The 24,558-nt window shown below is 35.8% G+C and overlaps 3 protein-coding genes across 6 annotated transcripts in view; 2 read left to right on the top strand and 1 right to left on the bottom strand.

The window, feature by feature from the left end:
* Positions 1-877: 877 nt before the first annotated feature.
* On the top strand, positions 878-6,329 carry LOC123557125 (ganglioside GM2 activator-like). 2 transcript variants are annotated; one of them, XM_045348397.2, is made up of 5 exons: positions 878-1,052; positions 2,635-2,802; positions 4,086-4,268; positions 4,916-5,052; positions 6,006-6,329. In XM_045348397.2, exons 1-5 carry the CDS (start codon positions 972-974, stop codon positions 6,028-6,030), a joined length of 594 nt encoding a protein of 197 aa, XP_045204332.2. In that variant the 5' UTR covers positions 878-971; the 3' UTR covers positions 6,031-6,329. The 2 variants fall into 2 exon arrangements, with proteins under 2 accessions (XP_045204332.2, XP_045204331.2); XM_045348396.2 differs by having other exon boundaries at positions 879-1,052; positions 2,632-2,802.
* Positions 6,330-6,836: 507 nt separating this feature from the next.
* Positions 6,837-8,652, bottom strand: LOC123558376 (uncharacterized). The gene is made up of 2 exons (XM_045350257.2): positions 8,267-8,652; positions 6,837-7,823 (listed from the first exon to the last, which is right to left on the bottom strand). The coding sequence occupies exons 1-2, from the start codon at positions 8,630-8,632 to the stop codon at positions 6,837-6,839; spliced, it is 1,353 nt and encodes a 450-aa protein (XP_045206192.2). The 5' UTR covers positions 8,633-8,652.
* A 6,529-nt stretch (positions 8,653-15,181) lies between these two features.
* The window catches only part of LOC123557122 (ganglioside GM2 activator-like), a 34,024-nt gene continuing 24,647 nt past the window's right edge, over positions 15,182-24,558 (top strand). The window contains exons 1-5 of one of the 3 annotated variants that reach the window (XR_008370987.1): positions 15,182-15,340; positions 16,172-16,345; positions 16,806-16,988; positions 17,396-17,535; positions 19,212-24,262. Coding sequence is in view for 2 of the 3 variants with exons in the window: in XM_045348394.2 (XP_045204329.2) it covers positions 24,182-24,262 (81 nt within the window). In the remaining variant the exon portion in view is untranslated. Of the gene's footprint in view, positions 15,341-16,171; positions 16,346-16,805; positions 16,989-17,395; positions 17,536-19,211; positions 24,263-24,558 lie in introns of those variants that run through there. The other 2 variants (XM_045348394.2, XM_045348393.2) reach the window with 2 other exon arrangements.

The following is a 24,558-nucleotide window of genomic DNA, read 5'->3' as shown; positions in this document are numbered from 1 at the left end:
CTAAAATGTACTCGTTTTGCGGTTTTGCGACTATAGCATCAGAAATCAACTTTGAAGTATCCGGAAGTGATTCCCCTTCCTGGACTTATTTCATAGGTCAGCCAGCTACCTTATAAAGCTGAATAGACAGACATATGTCCCAACATAGGACTTTACAAAAGACAACCGCCTCGATAGCTTAGTTGTAGAGCGTCCGCTTCGCGTGCGGGAGGTCGTGGTTCCGATCCCCGGCTGCGTTATACCAAAGACGTGAAAAATGGTACCAGTAGCTCCATTGCTTGGCGCTCAGCATTAAAAGGGAAACTGGCCTCTTCTCTCATACCCTCGTGGCGATGGATTCCATCAGGAATGATGTGTCGAGAGTGATTAATATACGTTGTAGAACGTCCTTCACAATCGACCTAAAATAAATTATGTATAAATTTCAAAAGACAAAATGCAGTCAACATTAGGAGTTACTAATCTATAAAATGCAACGGTCTTACAGCGCAAATGTTTAATTTAGTACAATATAACTCCGCCAAAGAACGGTATTTTATATTTCATTTTTCGTTTCAAAGCAAATTATTTTTATCAAATTAATCAACACTAAAATCTTTAAGTTTCATTCGACATTAACACAAAATAAAAAATAGAACGTCTCAAATGGGAACGTTAATATGAAAATATTAGTGTTTCAGGCTCTGTTGTGATGAAGTTACAAATAGGCATGTAATAATCTGTGTTGTGTAAAGTAGTTTGTGTTCAGTTAATTTACGTTCAGTTAAACAGGAAGAATTCATAAACAGCTAAGGTCTATACCAAGCGGCAGGTAAATTTTCTGTCCCATATATTGAAATGAAAAAAGAGATCTATTTTGTTTACTTCCTTTTACAAAATATATTGCTGTTAACAACAAATTAATTTCCTGTTTCGCTCGTTCTCTACCTTACTTTTTTACTTTTAGTAAAGGTTTACATATACTTTATGGAATGGCGGCTACAACTCTAGTTCTTTTGGTTACATATTCATTGTTTTTACTTCATGTTTCAACGCAGAGACTGGAATTTCAGGTATATTAGAACTATTTTTATCTATTCATTTTTGCTGTTACAAGTAACAAAGATTTTGCAATACTCATATTTTAGCTTGTAGTATATATAAAGTACAGTGTCTAAGATCTGTCATATGTATAAATGTACTATTTGGGCGGGTACAAAGGATAGGGTCATCCACATTTCGCAAACCGGTAGGTCTGGAGTGATCTTCACGTATAAGTGGAGAATATAAAGAAATTGAAATTCAGCGATCTTGAAATGCCGCTCCCAGTAGGTTCTGACATAACTGGTCTTAAATGCATCATACCTCCAGATTTGGCTAATAATAATCTGAAGTTTTGGTCATATTATGAACATTAGAATAATTATGAATTTGTTTCTAAAATATTTTAAAAATTCGAAATCAAGAAAATAAAGATGACCGCTTCGAGAATCGAACCCCAGACCGCCGCGGCAATAAAGACATTTTCCCGCCGTCGCAACCAATAACGCTGTAGCTGAAGTAGTGAATAATGACTTCAAAATGTAGAAATTTATAATCGAGACAGTTTGCTTGGAATAAAAGCGTGACAAACGCTTTTCGATTTTCATCGTAAAAAGTAGTAAAAACAGCAAATTCTCGTGTGTTTCCGTAACATAAAGTTTGTCAGTAATTAAGTTTTAAAGCCTTCTTAAGAAATATAGCATTTATTTCAAGATATCTAAAAAAATATTTTTTTTTGTTGTCGAACGGTCTAGAGGCATGCCGCTTTAACTCAATGTATTTTCAACCGATTTTATCTGAGCAATTTTTATATTGCTTGAATTTATAAATTATTTTCCACTAGTAAGGTCAGTTCGCCAAATGCCGACATGTTTATATATTTTGTAGATAAAAAAGTCTTCGTGATGTAAAATATCACCATACTAGCTTAATCAATGTTCGAAAAGGATCATGTCTATATCAGCCGCGCCACGAGAAACCAACATAGTGCATTTCTGACCAGCATGGATCCAGACCAGCCTGCGCCACCGGAATCGCAGGCAGGCCTGGATCCATACTTGTCGCAAACGCACTATGTTGGTTTTCTCATGGCGCGGCTCATAAATATCTTTAACGCAAAGACGGACCTCACTTATTGTCAATGTGTCAAAACATCCGACAAAAGTCATTGATACTTCGCTAAAGTTTATAATAATGAGGAATTCACACGAAGTTTAAAATGTGGTATTACGGTAAGCAGCTTTGTATAAAGGTAGTAAATATACATGCTGTCGTGCTTTTAAATAAGTTTAAATCAAATAAAAGTATGAATTTGAAACAATTCCTGTCCGATGACCTGTAATGATATGCAATACTCGCATTGAAATAATCCAGTCTTTTTCTAAATCTTGAGAACCCATTGTGCCGAAACAATATGTTTTTTCTTAAAGTTATTAAAACTATGAAGTTGTTTAGATCCATATTTGCTCGTCATCAGAATCTTGCAATAAATATCAAGTGTAGAGTCATCCGTCAGTCTAGATATAAGAATAGACGATTATATTGCTGCAAGACATTGTTCGATTCCTGACTCTATGATATAATTTGCATACACGGATACTTTGTTTGTAGAAGTTCAGGAATCAGACCAATTTTAACTTCACTAACTGCAACAGGTCTGCTGTACCTTTCTACGTTACCTCCCTTGAATTACATCCCGATCCAGTTCAACTTGGTGAGCTAATCGTACTTGGGGCAGCGTTTGTTATCGAAAAGGATATTGGAGATAATAGTAGAGTTGAGGTAAGTACTAGAATATTAGAATAAAATACTTAGCCGGATATATCGTTTCTAACACCCTTTTTAGTGAATGAAATCAGGTCAGGATCCATGCTGTTCGCTTTTAAAGCCTTGCAATTAGAGAAAGTGTTAGCGAACAGCATAGATCCTGACCAGAATGCGCGGATGCGCTGGCTTGTCCGGATCCATGCTGGTCAAAAATGCACCATGTTGGTTTTCTCATGGCGCGGTTCAACTACAATGTATATTCCTCAGTTTAGAAGTAATCTTCGGAGGTATATGTGCAAAGTTCATTCACTTTTTCAATATCTAACTGAAGGTATAGAACAGAATTCGAAAACTTGGGTTTGTAAAGTGACATCGTAATATAGTATACACAATAGAAGTACTAAAGGCCATAACTCGTGTGCTTCTAGATAAATGTTAATGATAATTCTACATAGTAGGTAACATTTCTACCAAGTTTTTCTTCTAATTACATCCAGCCATATTTAGGTACGGCTCCTGATAGAAGGATAAGAAATGAAGATTAAACATACAAAACGTTGGATAAGTCAAAACTGTATCACTTCGCCTTCACCGGTGTATTTTAACCTGTACACATAAAAAAGAGGTAAACAAGCGGAAAAGACATTATGTATAACATCAATATAAAACTTGATACAGTGCAAAAAGAACATATACTAAAGCTGTGATATTCAAATTACATATTTTAGTCAGCAGCCGATAATGACTGCTCTAATTGATTAACATTGTGTTTTATAGCGCGGACCTTTCTCTTTACTCGCAATACGCATAGCTTTTATCAGTAACAATTTCATAGCATTTTCTAAAATCCAAGCGTAAAAGGTACTGTAGGTAATTAATATCAGACATTCTAACATGACTCGCTTTGATTTCCAGTTAAACAAAGAAGGAAATCAAGCTCTGTATATTCTACGATAAACAACGGTTGACGAGCGGACCGGTAAGGGAATATTATGACGTCACTTATGACGTCAAATTGCCGCATGACGTCCGATACATTACTCCTCGGGTAAATGAAGTCCAGCATAATATTTATCAAAATATTTCAATGAGCATGTTCAATGCCTTCTTGTGATTTATCGTCTAATTTACCACGGTTCATCGTTCAGATGTTTCAGTATTTCCTACGCATCTGAACTCTGAACCGTGGTAAATCAGACGGTAAATCGCTCGAAGGCCTTGATTATTTATTAATTCTATAGAGCTGTTAAATTGTTTATTATCTTGAAAATATTATATTTTTCTTAATGTTCTGTTAGGTTGAACTAAATCTGAGACTGAAGACAAGTAAAGGCTACACAGAATTGTGCGAAATCCTCGGCGCGGATAAATGTCATTACAACGATTTGTGTGAAAAACTAAAAACATTGATGAAGCGGAATACATGTCCAGATTTCATGAAGGAAAAGTATCACAATAACTGCTCTTGTCCATTCTTAAAGGTCTGAATCTTATTCTCTTGTCTCTTATCGTTGTTTTGCTTTTTTCATCAGTTCGCAAAATAACTTTATTCACTATTATTTGTTGATCGCTGTTGACTTAAAAATTTAATTCCTTTCCAACGAAAGTTTTATTTTCAGCTTTAGTTTAGTGAGTATTTCTCCTGATAAAGTTACCACTTTAGACGTGATTCTACCGAGTTTACAGAAAAATATAATTCAGTATACTAACCTTTCGCTTGCATATTAATGCTGAGACAATTTTGAACATGTCGGAAATGTACCTATGGTCGTTGGACTTTGCTGCAAACCTATGCATTTAAGCATTTTATTTTTATTTTTCGTTAACATTCGTTAACAAATGACTCGATTTACCCAGATCACTATTAAATTACATGTTTTTAAATTCCTTTTATGTATCAAAAAGTACTGTTGCAAGTATTTACAGAACTTTAACTTTTATATCAATACACATTCTTCATAAATATCAATAATGCTGTTAGTTAAGTAAACTACAATTTACACTGTCCAAGCTAGTTTATTTAATGCCGTATCATGGTTCTATCAGATGCAATGTTGATTTCGTGAAAAGAGATTATTTATGAATATTTTTCAATGATATCCGATTATATTTTTGTTTTATCTTCTAGGGGGAGTACAATATAGGGCGAGTGCCGTTATTTTTACCCGGGTTGCCGTTTCAACTTCGAGGTGCATTCGACATCACAGTTAATTTACAAGAAAAAGGGACACACATAGGCTGCATTAATCTTCAGTTCTGTATCACGTACGTCTTTTTATTTATAATAAATATGTTTGATATGCTTACGTTGAATTAAACTTTATCTTGCTAAAATGGATTGGTCCATCATTCAATTTGGGCAGTACCACTTATTATTTAAAGTGTTCTCTGAAATTATACTGATTGAATAGCGAACAGTGCAGACAATGATCAGATTGCACGAATGTGCAGGCTAATCTTGGTCTGCACTAATCGCAAAGATAAATTCACTTGCCGCCAGCAGACTAAAGGTTAAGACTCAGTAATGAAGTACCTTATGGAATTTCTACTGGAATTTACTGTACATTCACTTTTTAAGTCACGTGTGCGTCCCAGTATTGTTGAACAAAGGATGAAACATCTTAATAATGCTTGACAAACATCTAACAAGCAACAGTAATTTTAACACAGAAATCGCTTGTTCACACAAACATAAACTGAGTCGCACAAGGAGAAAACCAACATAGTGGTTTTGCGACCAGCATGGATCCAGACCAGCCTGCGCATCCGCACAGTCTGGTCAGGATCCATGCTGTTCGCTTTCAAAGCATATTGCAATTAGAAAGCATCCGCACAGTCTGGTCAGGATCCATGCTCTATTGCAATTAGAGAAACTGTTAGCGAACAGCATGGATCCTGACCAGACTTCGCGGATGCGCAGGCTGGTCTGGATCCATGCTGGTCGCAAAGCCACTATATTGGTTTTCTCATGACGCGGTTCAACTAGAATGATGATGTTTAATATTCGAGTTGTATTACCTTTTATATTTTCACGTGAAATATCAGCCGACTGATACGGGTCGCAAAATATATGTTACCTGTCCTAGCCTTCTCTTTTGTGTGCATACACTTAACAAAAATGGTACCACTATTGTAGAAACGATCATAGAATATTTCTGTTGTTTTCTTCTGAATAGGTAAGCGTATAGTTACATTTTATATAAAATTATTGTTTCCAGTAACTGCAAACCGCTGAGTGGATAGTAAAGCATTGCTTTACTGAAAATTCCGGAAAACAGAGCCCTTTGAATAAATCAACCGTGAAGGTATTTGGGAAACACTGCACATGTCATTACGTCATGTCAACAGACTTAATCAAAACGAAGCTGTTATTAGTTTTTTCATACAGACTTACTTTTTTGTGTTGTGACTTTTTAATGTGAAAACAGAAGTTAAGCACCATCAGAAAAGATTTCTTATGACATGTTATCATAAGTATTTATATGTCTTTTGTATCTGCTGTTAATAAGGCTGACAATATGCAATAAATTGTAACAAATGAATATACGAGTTTTGTATTGAATAAAATGAATAAAGAGCTACTGAAATAGATTTCAGAGTGAAGCTTTAATTGTTACTGAAGTAGACTTTAACGACAGTCCTAATCTGCCGTGTAGCAGCCCCATATATTATATTTGGCAATATCCGGTTTTCTCACCCTGGGGGAAGATTACTACAATGATCGATCTGGGTCATTGAGACGCTTGAATGACGCATGCGTAGTAATATAACCTTTACTTACCCATAATGCTCCGTTTCCCATGGCAACTGTCAAACTATTGTATTGTATTTACAGCAATGCAAAAGTTCGAAGTGTTCAGTAATGCCTTTACGGTATAAAGATATGTCATTGTATTTAAATTAGCGTCCTCGCTATTGTTTCTATTGCTTGTAGTTTCTACTGTTTGTAGATTTAGTAACAATTGCTTACTTAGCAATTTAAAATAAGCGGATCTGTGACTGTCTACTGAAAGTCGTCATCAGATGACGACCAAACCAAAAAGTTTGATTTACTGTACGGATTTTTGCTTCTTTTTTTCTGATGTCGATTTTCCTTTCCGTTTCCCTTTTGGCTTTGATGATGTGGGAGCATATCCTTCGGGATGGCATACATTATCAGTTCTATTCTTTTTTCTAATTTGCCCTTCTTTCCGCCTAACATCGGCACACGCGCCTGTAGAAGGTTGACATCTCACGTGTTCAGGTGATGGTAAAACTGCTGGCTCAACAATTGTATCATCTAAAGAACTGTCAGAAAATAACTCTGAAATTAAGGCCACAGTTTCAGGCTTTAGTGTTCTCGTAGATCTTTGTCTTTGACCAGCTGTAAGATTGTCTTCATCTGATGTTGAACTTAGCATCAATGGATTTTCTACAGAGGCGGAAGGTGCAGATGTAGATGGTACCCTTTCAACAGGTCTGGATTCAGCTTCATCCTCATCAGAAGAAGTTGTAACTTCGCTTCCAGCGTCAGTTACTTCTGGCTGTAAAGTCCAGTTGTTGAGGTCACTGCATACTAGTCCCGGCCAAGAGTCAAACAGAGGTGTTGTATACTGGTAATGCGGTGGGCCTTCTAAAGTGTACACAGACCTTAGCAGATCAAAGAAATTCTCGTATTTTCTCCCCTTCACCTCAGCCCTCCACATTACTTCTGCCAAATGACCTTCCCACTGGGAGGCTTGAGTGCCGGACATTTTCCTGAAATAATCCTTAGCATGCTTCCATGCTCCTTCAATCCTATTTGTGTGGACTGTAATTATTTCACCAGTTTCCACATGCTTGTATTCCTTTTTAAAGGAGTATTTATGCAACACGGAGAAATGATGGTACCCCAAATCGTTTAAGGCGCAATACGCAGTCCATCCGTCACTGTATATTGTAGACCCCTTTTCTACATGGCGTTCAATGATAGGAATTAAAACCGCATTTGAGCGGTTCTCTACCGGGTATACTATAATTGTATTAGACGATCTTTCCACCATGCCAAAGACCCATACCTGTTAAAATAATATAAATATTAACGCTTAAAAATGGTTTATCGGTCAGCAGAGCTATTCCTCCATCACATTTTTAACATGTTACACGAAAGATGTTTTTACTGGTAAGTATATGAGCCGCGCCATGAGAAAATCTACATAGTGGATTTGCCATTAGTATGGATCCAGAACAGCCTCCGCATCCGCCCAATCTCATCCGGATACATGCTGTTGGCTTTAAAAGCCTATTACAAATTACAGAAATCTTTAGCGAACAGCATGGATCCTGAGCAGACTGCACGCATGGGCAGGCTGGTCTGGATATATGCTGCTGGAAAATGCACTGTGTAGGTTTTGTTATGGCGCGGCTCAATTATGCAATTGCAGACAAATAGTAATTTATAAAATTTTAAAAACCATTATTCAATTAAGGTAAGTGATACTTTAAAGAAACGGCTACGTACCTTTAATCCTTTGTTCGGATTTCCTCTGTGAAATTTAACCCGGCGTCCAAACAATGACTCGTCTATTTCAACTTCACCGGTCAATTTTCTGTGCCTGATACTCCTGTGGAAGTGCTCTTTGAACAGCTCCCTTACGAACGACGCCCAATCTACTGCTGTTGATTTGTAGTGGACGCCAGTGAATGAGGAAGTCTGGCTTAAGGACAAACCGTCAAGGTAACACTTGATAAACATGAAAATATCCTGATTGCAAAGTTTTGATGCTTCAAAAAACGAGTATGTCCTGATTGCAATTTCATGATTGCGATTTTTGTTACATCGTAACGTAGCACCAGAAATTCTTCCCGCCCGTTGGCTTACTCGCATAGTGCCAGTACAAGCAGACAATCCACTGGAAGCTTCATTGGAAGTAAGGTTCTTTCTACAAGGGATGGTTCCAACAAGCAGTCTATTACTAATAAGCCATCTGTTTAAACTAGCATCATTTTGATTCATGAGAGTAAAAAAATTCCAAGGATTATACAAATCACTGATGGTTATTTCCTCTGGATTTACAATTCTTTTGCGAAAATTTCCAGCATTTGGAGTTGCAGAGGAGTGGTCGTCGACGTCCATCTTGCAAAGCGTTCGCTCAATTTATGAAGATTGACCACGAGGTTGGATAAAGCACGCACCTTTACATATAACGGGTAAAAGGAGTGGTCATTTTGTAGTAAGGGGTAACAGAAGGGAAAATTAATAAAACCAGTTTCAATACTTCGTACATATCGTTATTTTATAAAATTAAGTTAAGCGTACAAGGTATGTTCCCTGGTGAAAATGTATAATATGATGTATGTGTTAATACCTCAGTAATAGTATATACTGAACTTTGTATATTATAGAAAAAGAAATATGGCCCGGATGATTTCAATACCAGTAGAATATTAATCGGTTGATATGTGTTATGTAACATAATGGAAATGTACTAAATATGCATTTACGGAATGAAGGTCATTCTGTAATGAAACTGAAATATTACTTGCTTTATATGTATATTAACGGAATGAACATTATTCATTAAAAAAGGAATCTGCCCCGGGGGATTTTCCTACCTGTAATTGTACGTATAAGAAATCTTCCCCGGGAGAGTAACCTTATGTGAAAATTGCGTTCATTCCGTATATAATCATTAAGACATTTCCCCCAAAAGATTGCCGAGCCCCATTTTCTGAAGCATTGAAACCCCCAAAGAAAACCCTTTTCCCGGGGAGAACTTCCCCTCCAGTGGCATATTAGTAGTGAAAGAGAAATATCTGTCGCTATATATATACTCCGGTTATCTCACCCGGGGCAGATAACCGGAGTATATATATGACAGCTATTCTATTTTCAACTTATGTCTTTTACTATTATAACATGCTACTAAAAGGGAAGTTCTCCGGGGAAAAGGGTTTTCTTTGGGGGCTTCAATGCTTCAGAAAATGGGGCTCGGCATTCTTTTGGGGGAACTGTCTTAATAATTATACATACGGAATGAATGCAGTTTTCATATAAGGCAACTGTCCCGGGGAAGATTCCTTATAGCGACAATTACAGGTAGAAAAATCACCTGGGAGTGATTACTTTTAATGTATATTGTTTATTCCGTAAATGTAAATAATAATGAACATAATGAAATAATTTTGTACAGTGCATTTAGTAACGAAATTCATTCTATCGTTACAAGTTACAGAACCATTAATTAAACACGTTTTATTGCTTATACGTTTATATTACAAGGTAATTTTCCCTATATGAACCCTTATCAATGCATTTCAAATTTTAATACCATATATGGATAAAGATATATAAACGTTAGAAAAGTTCAGTCACAATATTTTCGTGCGTGTCGCAATTTTTTTTTTCTTACATAAACTAAACAGGTTGAAAATGACGAACAGAAATCGTGATATATATAATCAATGGACAGTGATTCAAGATATCATTGGACCAGCAAATCTTTGGCCGCATAATATAAGGCGTTAATTCTGGACATTAAACTTAACACATTTTCAAAGAATATTAATATCTGCGTTTGTGTATGTGAATGGTTTAAATCCTGTAATTTTTCTAGAGTGGGTAGACTTGATAGGTTTAGCGCGTGACCGCGCGGCCTTCAGACATTTTGAAGCATTATTTAGACTGTTTGAACGTGGTAATTACAGCAGAGCTTTGTACGCGTTCAATATAGTTAACAACAGGTACGAATATCTCGACATGTTTGTACATATCTAAATATTACGTTATTACCCAAGGTGCACCCCCCACCCCCCCCCCGCCCCCCGCGCATTATTTCATCACGAGCGGGCACCTGTGCGGTTCCACCGGCCTTCCGTAAGCCAACTGGATGGCTTCTTCAATTGAAGAATTCAACAATCCGAGTGAGGCTCGAACCCATATCGATAAGAGGCAAGTGGTTTATAGTCAAGAGACCTTAACCACTCGACCACGGAGACCCATGTTACAAAACTTTCCTATCATTTCAACATATCATTGTTTCATCACGTAAGGTGTTAATTTCATAAAACATGTTTAGTTTTAATTGATAATGACACATACAATTGTCAGTTATCTTCTAAAGACTCGCACGTGTCTACGCCATAATTTACTGATACAATGCCAAAGTGAACGAACGTCATGTAGGTGATTTACAGTTGACTCCATGGAGAAATCATGACACATCCGCAAGTCAAAGAGTATAGTAGTCCACCAGCAAACAAAACTTTTAGTGGAAAGATATAACAGACGTAGTGTTTCATATACACATCAGAGATTGAGATACATTTTGTATTTGATTGTATTGGTAGTTATAAGGTGGGTGGGGTATATTAAACGGTGTGGCGGAATGGCCGGAGGAGAGGAAGATACAAAACAAACATACACCACATGGTAGATAATACCTGAAAAGGTACGGACAACAAGCAAGTTGAAAATACTTGTATCGCTTGCATCGCCTTGGACGGCCAGTAATAAAGACAAAGGTAAGTAATGTCAGTTACATTAATTTTTGAATTAGTCTCACTGTATATTAGATTAATTGCGATGAGTTTTCGCTGACAAAATGGAATAACAGAAGCGTGTTGACCCACCAGTCACCAACTACATCGTATTTTCTGTTTTTTAGGACGATAACAAAATATAGGTTTGCAGATTTTAACAATCTCACGCAAAGTTGATAATCGTGTCATCTTATCGCCAGAAGTACCATCATAATGACGTCATCGGTGAAAATGTATAATTTTCATTTCAAAATTATATGCGCACTAAGCATAAATGTACGGTGGTATGTTTAGGACATGCAATTATTTTTTTAGGATTAAATTATCTTGAGCGATCAACATCTTATTTCGTGCGCACGACATCTTATCTTGAGCGATCAACATCTTATCTCGAGCGATCAACATATTATCTTGAGCGGTCAACATCTTATCTTGAGCGATCAACATCTTATTTCGTGCGCACGACATCTTATCTTGAGCGATCAACATCTTATCTCGTGCGCACGACATCTTATCTTGAGCGATCAACATCTTATCTCGAGCGATCAACATATTACCTTGAGCGATCAACATCTTATCTTGAGCGATCAAAATCTTATTTCGTGCGCACGACATCTTATCTTGAGCGATCAACATCTTATCTCGAGCGATCAACATATTATCTTGAGCGATCAACATCTTATCTTGAGCGATCAACATCTTATTTCGTGCGCACGACATCTTATCTTGGGCGATCAACATCTTATCTCGTGCGCACAACATCTTATCTTGAGCGGTCAACATTTTATCTCGAGTGATCAACATATTATCTTGAGCGATCAACATCTTATCTCGAGCGATCAACATATTATCTTGAGCGATCAACATCTTATTTCGTGCGCACGACATCTTATCTTAAGCGATCAACATCTTATCTCGAGCGATCAACATATTATCTTGAGCGATCAACATATCACCTTGAGCGATCAACATCTTATCTTGAGCGATCAACATCTTATCTCGTGCGCACGACATCTTATCTTGAGCGATCAACATATTATCTTGAGCGATCAACATCTTATCTCGAGCGGTCAACATATTATCTTGAGCGATCAACATATTATCTTGAGCGATCAACATCTTATCTTGAGCGATCAACATCTTATCTCGTGCGCACGAAATCTTATCTTGAGCGATCAACATCTTATCTTGAGCGATCAACATATTATCTTGAGCGATCAGCATCTTATTTCGAGCGATCAACATATTATCTTGAGCGATCAACATATTATCTCGAGCGATCAACTTCTTTTCTCGGTCATCTTATCAATATCTATTAAGGACCTTCGTGTGAATTCAGATCATTAGTAAAAACAAACGGCCGCCACCGTTTTTGTTTTTATTTAAATTATACTTATAACCATTTCACATGTTTGCAGGGTTAGACATTTAAATACGGAAACTGATAAAAAGAGGCAGCAAAATATCAGTAATGATGTAAAGAAATAAATTTAAGTCCTTGACAAAAAAAAATAGTATGTAGGCTTCGCTATGGAAGCCCTGGAGGGACAATTGATTTCCGTACTTCCCACTTCTGACTTCTAACTTTTGCACTTCTCGCTTCCAACTTCTTGACTTCCTACTTCTAACTTCCACACTTCTGACTTCTAACTTCCGCACTTCTCACTTCCAACTTCCCGACTTTCGACTTCTGATTTCCAACTTCCACACTTCTTACTTCTGACTTTTGACTTCTTACTCCTTCTTCTAACTTTCGCACTTTTGACTTCTAACTTCCGCACTTCTGACTTCCAGCTTCCTGACTTCATACTTCCGACTTCCAAACTTCTTACTTCCGACTTCCAAAAAAGGAAAGTTGGCTGTCAGAAGTGCGGAAGTTGGAAATTGGAAGTCAGGAAGTTAGAAGTCAGAAGTGTGGAAGTTAGAAGTCAGAAGTGCGATAGTTAGAAGAGGGAAGTAAGAAGTCAAGAAATCGGAAGTAAGAAGTGTGGAAGTTGGAAATCAGAAGTCGAAAGGCAAGAAGTTAGAAGTCAGAAGTGCGGAAGTTAGAAGTCAGAAGTGCGGAAGTTAGAAGAGGGAAGTAAGAAGTCAAAAAGTCGGAAGTAAGAAGTGTGGAAGTTGGAAATCAGAAGTCGAAAGTTTGGAATTAGAAGTGCGGAAGTTAGAAGTCAGAAGTGCGGAAGTTAGAAAAAGGAAGTAAGAAGTCAAGAAGTCGGAAGTAAGAAGTGTGGAAGTTGGAAATCAGAAGTCGAAAGTCAGGAAGTTGGAAGTCAGAAGTGTGGAAGTTAGAAGTCAGAAGTGCGGAAGTTAGAAGTAGGAAGTAGGAAGTCAAGAAGTTGGAAGTGAGAAGTGCAAAAGTTAGAAGTCAGAAGTGGGAAGTACGGAAATCAATTGTCCCTTCAGGGCTTCCATATTTCGCCCATATATTAAACGATTTTCCTTGTTTTCCTTTAATTCATACATGCAACTTTTCTGCGCGAATTTATCAGTCGAACTGAAATTTGTTGCTGTTCTAACATGCAGTATGCATCATTGGTTTGTTCATTTGATTTTGAAGATAGGGTGACCAATTATATGCATTGCTTTCCCAACTGATGTGATAAACTTGTACACGTACTTGTAGGAAGTTTAAATAACAGCGGAATAGGCGGGACCCTAATTAACAACTTGTCCGTATGTTTTACTGATGACCTAAATGCACACACAAAGGGCCTTAATATATATAGATAAGATGTCGTGCGCTCCAGATAAGATGTTGATCGCACAAGATAAGATGTTGATCGCTCAAGATAAGATGTTGATCGCTCAAGATAATATGTTGATCGCTCGAGATAATATGTTGATCTCTCAAGATAAGATGTCGTGCGCACGAAATAAGATATTCATCGCTCGAGATAAGATGTTGATCGCTCAAGATAATATGTTGATCGCTCGAGATAAGATGTTGATCGTTCAAGATAATATGTTGATCGCTCAAAATAATATGTTGATCACTCAAGATAATATTTTGATCCCTCAAGATAAGATGTTGATCGCTCAAGATAATATGTTGATCGCTCAAGATGATATGTTGATCGCTCGAGATAAGATGTCGTGCGCACGAGATAAGATGTTGATCGCTTAAGATAAGATGTCGTGCGCACGAAATAAGATGTTGATCGCTCAAGATAATATGTTGATCGCTCGAGATAAGATGTTGTGCGCACGAGATAATATGTTGATCGCTCGAGATAAGATGTCGTGCGCACGAGATAAGATGTTGATCGCTCAAGATAAGATGTCGTGCGCACGAGATAATTTAATCTTAAAAAAAAGTAACATACGTCCTAAACATACCACCGTATAAATGAGAGGGCTAGATGAATAAAGAAAAACTGAAAACTGACCAAACAGTAACCAGTGTTGTAATTAGATGTTATATGTTATGGATCACGACGTTATTGATTAAAGTGAATAAGTTACTTGGGAAAGAACTTACATATGGAAGGCCGGGAATGTAAAAAGTTTATGTTACAGGAAAGTTAGAACAATCGAATTATTTTCATATTTGTGATATTTGATTTCTTTGTACTCTCCGATAGACAGATGCCTTTAAGGTCTAAAGGCACTGATCTCTAGAGTTTAGCTAAACGTACTCTTTCTTTAAAATTGTACTCTGGTCATATTATGAACATTACATATTGAGTTATTGTTTCTAAACAATCTGAAAAAATGCCAAATCAAGAAAAAAATATACATATCACCTTAATCATGCTTAAACCTAAAAACCCCTTTAAACAATTCGCTTCAAATAAAATATGATGTGTATGCTAGTTTGGTTTCATATCCAGTCCAAAATTAAACTTCCTTGTCACATTCAAGTAGACAGTTAAGTAGACTTTTAAGATGCTAATAAACTTCCGGTGTCATTTACACTTATCTATTAAAACCTAAAACTCACACAAAAAAAACATCTTCATTTCCATTTTATACCATGGAATCATTTTATCTGTTAAAACTGAATGTATTTACAGTTATATTATTTTTTGTGTCATCTCAACGGCTTGACTTCCAGGTAATACTTTGATTTCTTTAAACATGTTTTAAATTAAATAGTTTCTGGGTGTTCCGTTCTGAAATAAATCAATCAAGCTCTAATTAAGTAAAGAAAGTACGTTTCAGTTTCAATTGTGGCTTGATGGGAGTATAAAAGGCTACACTACAAAGACTATATAATATTATATTCTTCTCCTGATAGTAGTAAACACGTTGATATGAAGAAGATATGAGCCGTGCCATGGGAAAACCAACATAGTGGCTTTGCGACCAGCGTGGATCCAGACCAGCCTGCGCATCCGCGCAGTCTGGTCAGTATCCATGCTGTTCGCTAACGGTTTCTCTAATTGCTATAGGTTTTGAAAGCGAACAGCATCGATCCTGACCAGACTGCGCGGATGCGCAGGCTGGTCTGGATCCATGCTGGTCGCAAAGCCACTATGTTGGTATTCTCATGGCACGGCTCATATAGACTTACTTCGAAGACCGGAACATAGGTCTTTTTTTTTTAATCCAAAGTTATTTGTTATAATTTCATGTTAACTTCTTACATCATTAGTTCCGAGCTTACAATTGTTCGTAGCGTTATTTACATTATCTCCAATGCGCTTCTAAACCCTGATTTGTCACCTATCTCGTTTACAGTTGAAATTCATATGTTATTGTAAATTAGACAGTTTACTATGATTTTGCAGTGGCCTAACAGAGTTACTGAAGCTTGATGTATTAATGTTTTCAAGTTGCGCGAAAATTGCGAAACTGTCAGTGATGCTATAATCTACATACTTCAAATACTTTTACAGATTCTTCTTATTGCCTGAAGACATAATAATTATATTCCATATTCCAGAAATCATTGGAAGGGAAACATTTCAACTATTATAACTGCAACAGAACAGCGGTTCCACTTTATGTGAAATTTCTCAATATTTCACCCGATCCCATCCGGATGGGTGAGGTTATAAATGTTACATTGAACTTTGACCTTGAGAGAGATGCAGGAGTAAACCACAACAGGATAGAGGTACCTAGATTATAAAGTATCTGCTTAAAAAAAAATAACAAAAACATTTTGTATATTTAAGCTACTGATATATGTTAATATTGTCTATTCGTCTTTAACATTTTTTTATGCCAATAGTATCTTAAAAGACGAGGAAATTACAAAGAATATTCAATAGCTTCTCGAAACTCATGACTTCAGAATGGTACAAATTTTAACATGAGCCGCACCATTTTAACATAGTGCATTTGCAACCAGCATAAATCTAGGCCAGCCTGCGCATCCGCGCATACTGTTCGCTTTCAAACCGTATTGCAATTAGAGAAACCGTTAGAAAACGTAGCGGATGCGAAGGCTGGTCTGGATCCATACTGGTCGCAAATGCACTATGTTGGTTTTCTCATGGTGCTGCTCATTTGTTAAACAAAAATAGTATATGTTCAAATATTGTGTGCTTTGAAGTTTTTCTTTTACATGGTAGGTAGATTTCAGTTTGAGACTGAAGACAAAGGAAGGGTATACGGAGTTGTGTGACGTAATTGGAGAGGAGGCATGCCATTATAATGATTTTTGTGCAGTCCTAGCTGAATACATGAAAAACAAAGAGTGTCCATGGTTTATACCACCTCTCTTTGGGAATAACTGTTCGTGTCCTTTCCTGAAAGTATGTACGCTTACGTTTGCCTAACTATGTTTTTAATTTCTGTTGCCATATGTGATCGTTATTTACGAATGAAATGAAAACATTTGAATAGAGTATTCTTGCCAGCCTGCATAAGGTTTTGACATTTGTTTGACATATTTTTTACAGTTGGTAAATGTGCATATATTGTGCTGGTGCAGGATTAAACAAAGCAAACGAAAGTTTGATTTCAGAAAGTTAGTATAACATAAAAAACCAGCTGAAAGACAAACAAGCACTTGAATACTGACTTATCACAATGAATAATAATGATTAAAAACAACACGGTAAGACGAGTTACAAAAGTATTGGTAAGAAAAGATATTGTCGTTAGTAATGCGTTTATTTGACATCTTTGTAACTCCAGATCTATTTCTTTCTCTTTACAGAGAGACTACAACTGCAAATTTCCTATTCCATTTAGATTACCTCGACTTTCATTTGAGATTCGTGGTACATTTGACATGACAATGAATATTCACGAGCAAGGAAAATATTTGGGCTGTGTTGAGATTCACTTTTGTGTAACGTAAGTCATAGGCCTTTGTTCTTCCTACTTAAGGTAACCAATCATTCGAAAGAGTATTGTCTACTGAAAATGAAAATATAAATTACATGACAAAAATATGTTACAAAAATATTTATTATTTTACTTTATAGTCTTAAATGATCATTAAACAGAAATCCAGTTATTGCAGTGTAAGATTTGTCATTCCGCAGTCAAAAATATCTGACATGACTCTTGCATATTATGTATGGTCATCTTATTTATTTATTGTAACTCAGCAGACACAACTCTTTCAAATGATACCAAATCACATAGTGTCACCAGGCATCGAAACGTTATCTCTTTGTGCCGGTTTACATACTATGTGATTATCACAGCAAGAGGGCCATTGCATTCAATTGCACCGTGCTTTTACTTATATAACGGTGGGCAGTTAAGCTAACCAGTGTTCCTGGACTCTGTACCAGTACAAACCTGTTCTCCGCAAGTAACTGCCAACTTCCCCAAATAAATCAGAGGTGGAGGACGAATGATTTCAGAGACAATGTCTTCTATCAAATCGCACGGAGAACATACGCCTCGCCAAGATATCGAACTCACGATCCGGCGATCCGTAGATCTGCGCGCTCCCTGCTGAACTAAGAGGGAGGGCTATATACATTTTGTACTAGATGGAGATACCTGGTACATGTTTTATTCATGTTTATAATGAATATAATGTTGTTATTTTAAATATTTTTCAACCATAAAACTTTGGAATCACACACAGTTAACCACTAGAAGTATGTGGACACTGATATTTATTTATAATTCTACCTAAACTTAAACAGAGAAAGGAAATATATTTTCTATTAATTGTACAACTTTGGGATTATTTCTTCACGAGTTTGGTATTGCCATTAAATATACTGTAAAAGAGTTTTGCTCTGAATTACTGACATACAAACAATGATAAAACATTGACAAAACTCTAGAGGACAGTTCTTTTAAATAAGTGACAATTATAATGTATATGGGCCGTTCCATGTCAAAACCTGTATTAGTGAAAAATAATCAAAATTGACATAACAAAAATGTTTTTGAAGACTTTCAAATCTGAAAATTGGAATGAATTATCTTCACTACGTCAAGACTTAAACTGCTTTTAGGCAGATAACCAAATTCATTTAGAGACGTGACGTCAAGGACGTCGCGAGAGCAGTATTACGTCGTCCTACATGGCGTGTACTAGGTTAGAGACCACCAATTGTTTTCCCATAGACTAACATTATAGCATTATGGCGTGTAACATTTATTTGTGCAATATGGTAGAATTTGATTTGCCTTAGATAACCGTATTACAATAAATTAGTTCCTAGTTTCTGCATGAACATAAGAAAAACAATGATTTTCCGGTAATTTAACTATTCACTGTATAATAATTAAAATATAATGTCACTAATACAAGTTTTCTCGTGGAATTGCCCGTATATAAAAATAGAGAAACAAAAAACAAAAAAAAAAACAAAAAAAAAAAAAAACAATCCAAAAAGATGAATATAATGAAAATAAGGCGGTTGGTGAATGTACTAGGTAGAGGTATAGTTTGCTTCGTTTAAACCTTTGTCTTACACGAATATGAGCAATGTTACTTTATCTTCACACTGTGTTGCTGTTCTTACCACATGCGATAATATTTTTCTGATTTTCTTTTTCAGCAACTGTGAACCCTTAGGATCAGAGAAGATCATAACAAAAGCACAGACATTTTCAAAAACTCCTTAACATAACAAATACGAAGGGAAATAATCCTTGCAATTCTTATAAATCAGGATTTATTCAGTACTCCCTCTTTTCTTGATGACTTTGCTGTATTATAGTTGTGTATTTTCTTTCGTACATAATATCTCAGAATATTAGACGTGATTAAGGTAGTTTGAACCTTGCACAGAGGTACGACTGAATGAGAGAAACAACCATGTTTAAATAACCATGTGAAAATGATTGAAGTTTACAAAACAATTTCCAATTCCCAAAGATCTAGTTATCTACCAAAATTTATAAATAGGGAAACTGGGGCATTTAATAGAAACACTTTAGTGACACGTTGACACCATGGTTTGACACAGTGTGGTACTTATTTAGAACTTGCTTTTATGTTAACAATACGTGCTAATCAATGCCAAATACTATTAAGAAAGGTACAGACTAATTTCAAGAATGCTATAAAACGTTGGCTAAATTAACCTTTCCAAGCTTTACTGTTATCGCCGGTATTATTAGAAAATACTCGTATTATAATAATGATCTGTTTTAAATGTATACGTTTACACACATTCCAGTCACTCTTAAATATACGTGTGCACCCATATATTAACAAGTTTACGCGTAAATATATGCGTGGAGGTAAAATTCTACGCGTAAACGCGTAATTCTGGATGCTCGTATATACATGTGTATGTACATTGTATGCACCTTTATATTTAACAGTGTATGCGTAAAAATATAACATGACGTATAATTTTACGCTTACACGCGTTATTCTGGGTGCTCGTTTATATACGCGTTCATGCATAGATTTTGCGCGGAGTTGAAAATTTATACGTGCACGCGTAATTAAAAGTGTATATATTTATAAACGCGCACGTACATATAAACGCGCATCTACATATTTATGCGCGCACGTATAAAATGTACAGGTAGACATATAGATTTAGGTGTGCATGTATATTTTAAAATGTGCGCTTACGCAAATCAGACTTTCGGTCCAAACGGTACACCGATGGCTTAGTGCAATACTTGTCAAACTAAATTTTCTAAAATTATTCAGGAGGGACAAAAAACTGATCCTATAAAAAGTTATTTTGACTGGAAAAATATAAATTAACATATTGGCATGAAATGCCTTAAGAAATTATGGTTTAAATTCATTTTTGGCAAAAAGCAGTTAAAATAGTGTATTTGAGAGTTGGACCAATATTGCATTCAGTTTTTCAGTGCAATACAAGACCAACTTGAGTTAGACCATTTTCACATTGTATTTGTGCTGTTTCAGAGCTAATTAAACTGCAGTTGGACTTCTATTACACTGAAAAGAAAACATGTTTTGTAATTACACCCCCCAAAAATATATTTTTAAGTGAGGAGATGAAGATAACATTATTTTGTCTTGCCTATCCAAAACATTTTAGACAAAACATAATCGGTTTTCAACTGGCCATTCCTATTGCGGCTATGTTTCTAGTGGCAAAGTTGTTATATACCTTCAGATAAGGCATAAAGAAAGTAATTGTAACAATCCAGATAAAACAGGGAGCAGGTTACCAGATCAACTCAGTACAACTGAAATAGGGAAAACGTGCACCTCAGACTCAGCACACTCCAAATAGGGAAATTGGGCACCTGTGTAAAACTGGAAACCTCAGTACAACTAAAATAGGGAAATAGGCACCTACTAGTAAGTACAACTGAGATAGGGTAAAAATGCACCTCAGTACAACTGGAATGGGGGTAAAATGCACCTCAGTACAACTGGAAGAGGGAAAATAGGCAACTCGGTACAACTGTAATAGGGTAAAAATGCATTACTGGAATAGGGAAGATGGGCACCTCAGTACAACTGGAATAGGGAAAATATGTACTTCAGTAGAACTAAACTAGGGGAAATAGGTGTTGCACATTAAACATACAGACAGAGACCTAAGTATTATTACTGCATGTATTTCGGAGAAAGTAACAGAATCCTTCAACTTGTATGAAAACACAACCTACAAGTAATTACGTATCTTACAATTACTAGTAGTTCACTTCCAACCCTTGAACATGGAATTCAACATCAGCAATAACATGTAATATATAAAACTAAATTTGCAAATCAAACAAATTATCCATAGCTACTTAAATTCATTAGGGAAATGGAGCTGTCATCATTTCTGTGGTGAAGCTATGGCAAGATGTTAATTACATTTGTATATGAGAAAAATAATGCAACCAGACTGAAGCTCAAACCTGTGGCCTTGGAATACTGTTTCTATGCTCTACAGACTGAGCAACCAGGCTGTTTACAAATTTTCTTCCAGATTTACGTTACATGTTTCTCATCTATACTAGTATTGAAACTCAGCCTCAAATTTCAGTCATATGAATTTATTACAGGTGTCGTAACCAAGTCAAAGTCACATTTATGATACAATATGTTACAGGGCCGGATAAATGTGCAGAAGGACTTTGACTCAGACCCAGGGTTTTTGCTGACCAAATTACTTGGCCTCCTGCACATTTTCTTGCAGAGTTTTTTAACTTTTAGGAATGAGTTGTTAAAACATGCAAAATATGGTAAAAGCGAATTGTGAAAACATGCTGTTTTTAAATTTTGTAAAAAGTGTTGATTTCTAAGAATATTCTGCATAATGCAAGAAATTGTTAATGACTGAAGTGAGCATACTACCTATTTTTGCACACAAAACTAATGAATCTTAGCAGAAATTATTTAGACAAATTGGTAGATACTGGTAATTCTGACAAAATGCATAATTATCAAAATTATGGTTCTTGACCTACATAGTCATCTAATGATGATAAACATGTGTGCCAAGATTCAAAGCTATACCTCTTATAGATTTTGAGAAAAGGTGGACCTAAACAAAAAATTTAACCAAGAAACTCAAATTTACTTAGTACAAAAAGGGCCACAATTTTGACAAAATGCATATCAGAGTTATGGGTTTTTAGCCTACTAAGTCATCTAATGATGACAAACAAGTGTGCAAAGTTTAAAAGCTATAGCTTTTATGGGTTTTGAGAAAAGATGGACCTAATCAAACATTTTAACCAACAACGTCGCAGATCAAGTGACGACAAAACCTCGTAGATTTTTATCAAAAATCAGTTTTGCTATAGCACCAAAAAAAATGTTCGTAATGTTTTTATCCGATTAACAAAAGCAAAACAAGGGAAAACAGTCTGGGTTTGAATTTCCGTCTTTGGTATGGTAAAAATCTAATTACACAAGTAAACTTATAGGCTCTTTTTCTCATATCATATTTGTTCGTCTTGGCCACTTTCAGGACTAAGGGAATTAATACATTGGCGATGGACTCACTTCAGCTTCTGTAGAGTTAAAAAGAAATTTTAGACGGACTTGCCAGACTATTTGCCTGCTCCAAGTATTAGAAGTTTTGATTATAATTCTTGATCAATATGATCAAGCACTTCTTGCTCTTATTACATTACTTACCTATGCAGTACCTAACTTGAACGAAATCACAACATTTTTGTTCATTGATAGGTTTAACTAAAGCATATTGGTAAAATCAAACAATTTTATCAGTGCAACAAGTCCAACTCAAGTTAGACTTGTCACAAAACAAATTTTTCAGTGAAATATAAGTCCAACTCAAGTTAGACTTTTATTGCAGTGATGAAAACCAACATTCTGAGATAGACCTATATGTTTCTTGAGAGTAAAAGTGGGCAAAAAAGGGTAAATTACCCTAATAACTTCACAGACTGTGTATTTGACATTAGTTTATAAAATATGTAAAAAAGTGATTTTGTGAAAATGTCACTTGGACCAGTATTGCGCTAAGCCATCGATATCGCACATAGACACATCACAAGGTATGTCACCGTATGATTTGGTCATGATCTGGTCATGTACATACCGGTATTTTAGTCCAGGAGCTTCGAATGGAATCAATCAACAGTCTGTCAGTCAGACTCTTACGACATGATCAGTTATTAGAATGTTAGAGCGAAAGTTCTGATACGTTCACACTAGAAAAGTATCAAACATTCTTTTCAATGTGCGAAAAATGTCGAATGTACAATTGCTTGAAAACAATAAAGTAAAATAAGAAATATTAAAAATTGTTTGTTGTTTATATTGTTTTGCAAATTCTAATTTAATCTGGATTTCACTCGGTGAAAGATTTTTTTAATCTTACACAAACAAATATCGTCTCTGTATTTGCACAGGCCAGGATTTACCGTTCGTGGTGGTAGTTTATAATCCTTGAAAAGACAAATGTTTATAATTATGTTCAAGTTAAATAGATACTTTATAATTTAGCACCATCGATTTTTTCCCTTAATTGATTAATATAATGTTTATAATTAAGAGTTAGTTTCCACGTTCTTAAAGACATAAATGAGCCGTGCCATGAGAAAACCAACATAGTGGCTTTGCGACCAGCATGGATCCAGACCAGCCTGCGCATCCGCGCAGTCTGGTCAGGATCCATGCTGTTCGCTAACAGTTTCTCCAATTCCAATAGGCTTTAAAAGCGAACAGCATGGAGCCTGACCAGACTGCGCGGATGCGCAGGCTGGTCTGGATCCATGCTGGTCGCACACCCACTATGTTGGTTTTGTCATGGCACGGCTCAAATATCTTATTACAATGCATTATCTAAGTTAGACTGATGTTTATTTAGGTTATTAACACAAGTAAATTTATAATAAATATCATTCGTGAATACGACTCTCAGCATATGGATTAAATATTTTTAAAGCAGTCATTCTTTTGTTTATGAACCCTAATCGAAACATTGTACTTCCTTGTTGAATCATTATGCTGACAATAGCGATTTAGATAACTTTCTAAAGTAAATAAATTTAAATTTCCGGTTTCGTGTCATTCAGTAAGATATTGTAGCTTTATCCATGCAGGATACATATATTTTGTACCATGGAAAACGTTATTTTGTTCCGATTGAGTATATTCGTAGTTATAGTATATTGTGTTTCATTACAGAGACTTGATTTCCAGGTAACATGCTTTCTTTTCAGATATTTGATAGGGTTTTGTCTTACCTTGATCAAAAGTAGTTATCTTTTCGAGATAGATTACTTAACCTTAACAATGCTTCTAATGTTAATATAGTCAAATCGCAACGACAAAATTCGTTTCAGTTGTAATTCGATTCATGAATACATAACAAGAAATATCTTTAAAAATGATGGTCGGCGAATTGTAATAAGGAAATAAGTTTATATATTTTTCATCTAACATTCATCTTTCATCTAACATTTTTCAAATTGCAAAACTAAACACCGCACTTTAAC

The sequence above is a fragment of the Mercenaria mercenaria genome, chromosome 5 (genome assembly GCF_021730395.1).
Source record: "Mercenaria mercenaria strain notata chromosome 5, MADL_Memer_1, whole genome shotgun sequence".
Lineage (NCBI taxonomy): Eukaryota > Metazoa > Mollusca > Bivalvia > Venerida > Veneridae > Mercenaria > Mercenaria mercenaria.
The sequence above is the reverse complement of the archived record's forward strand: the minus strand, read 5'-3'. Positions and strand labels throughout refer to the sequence as shown.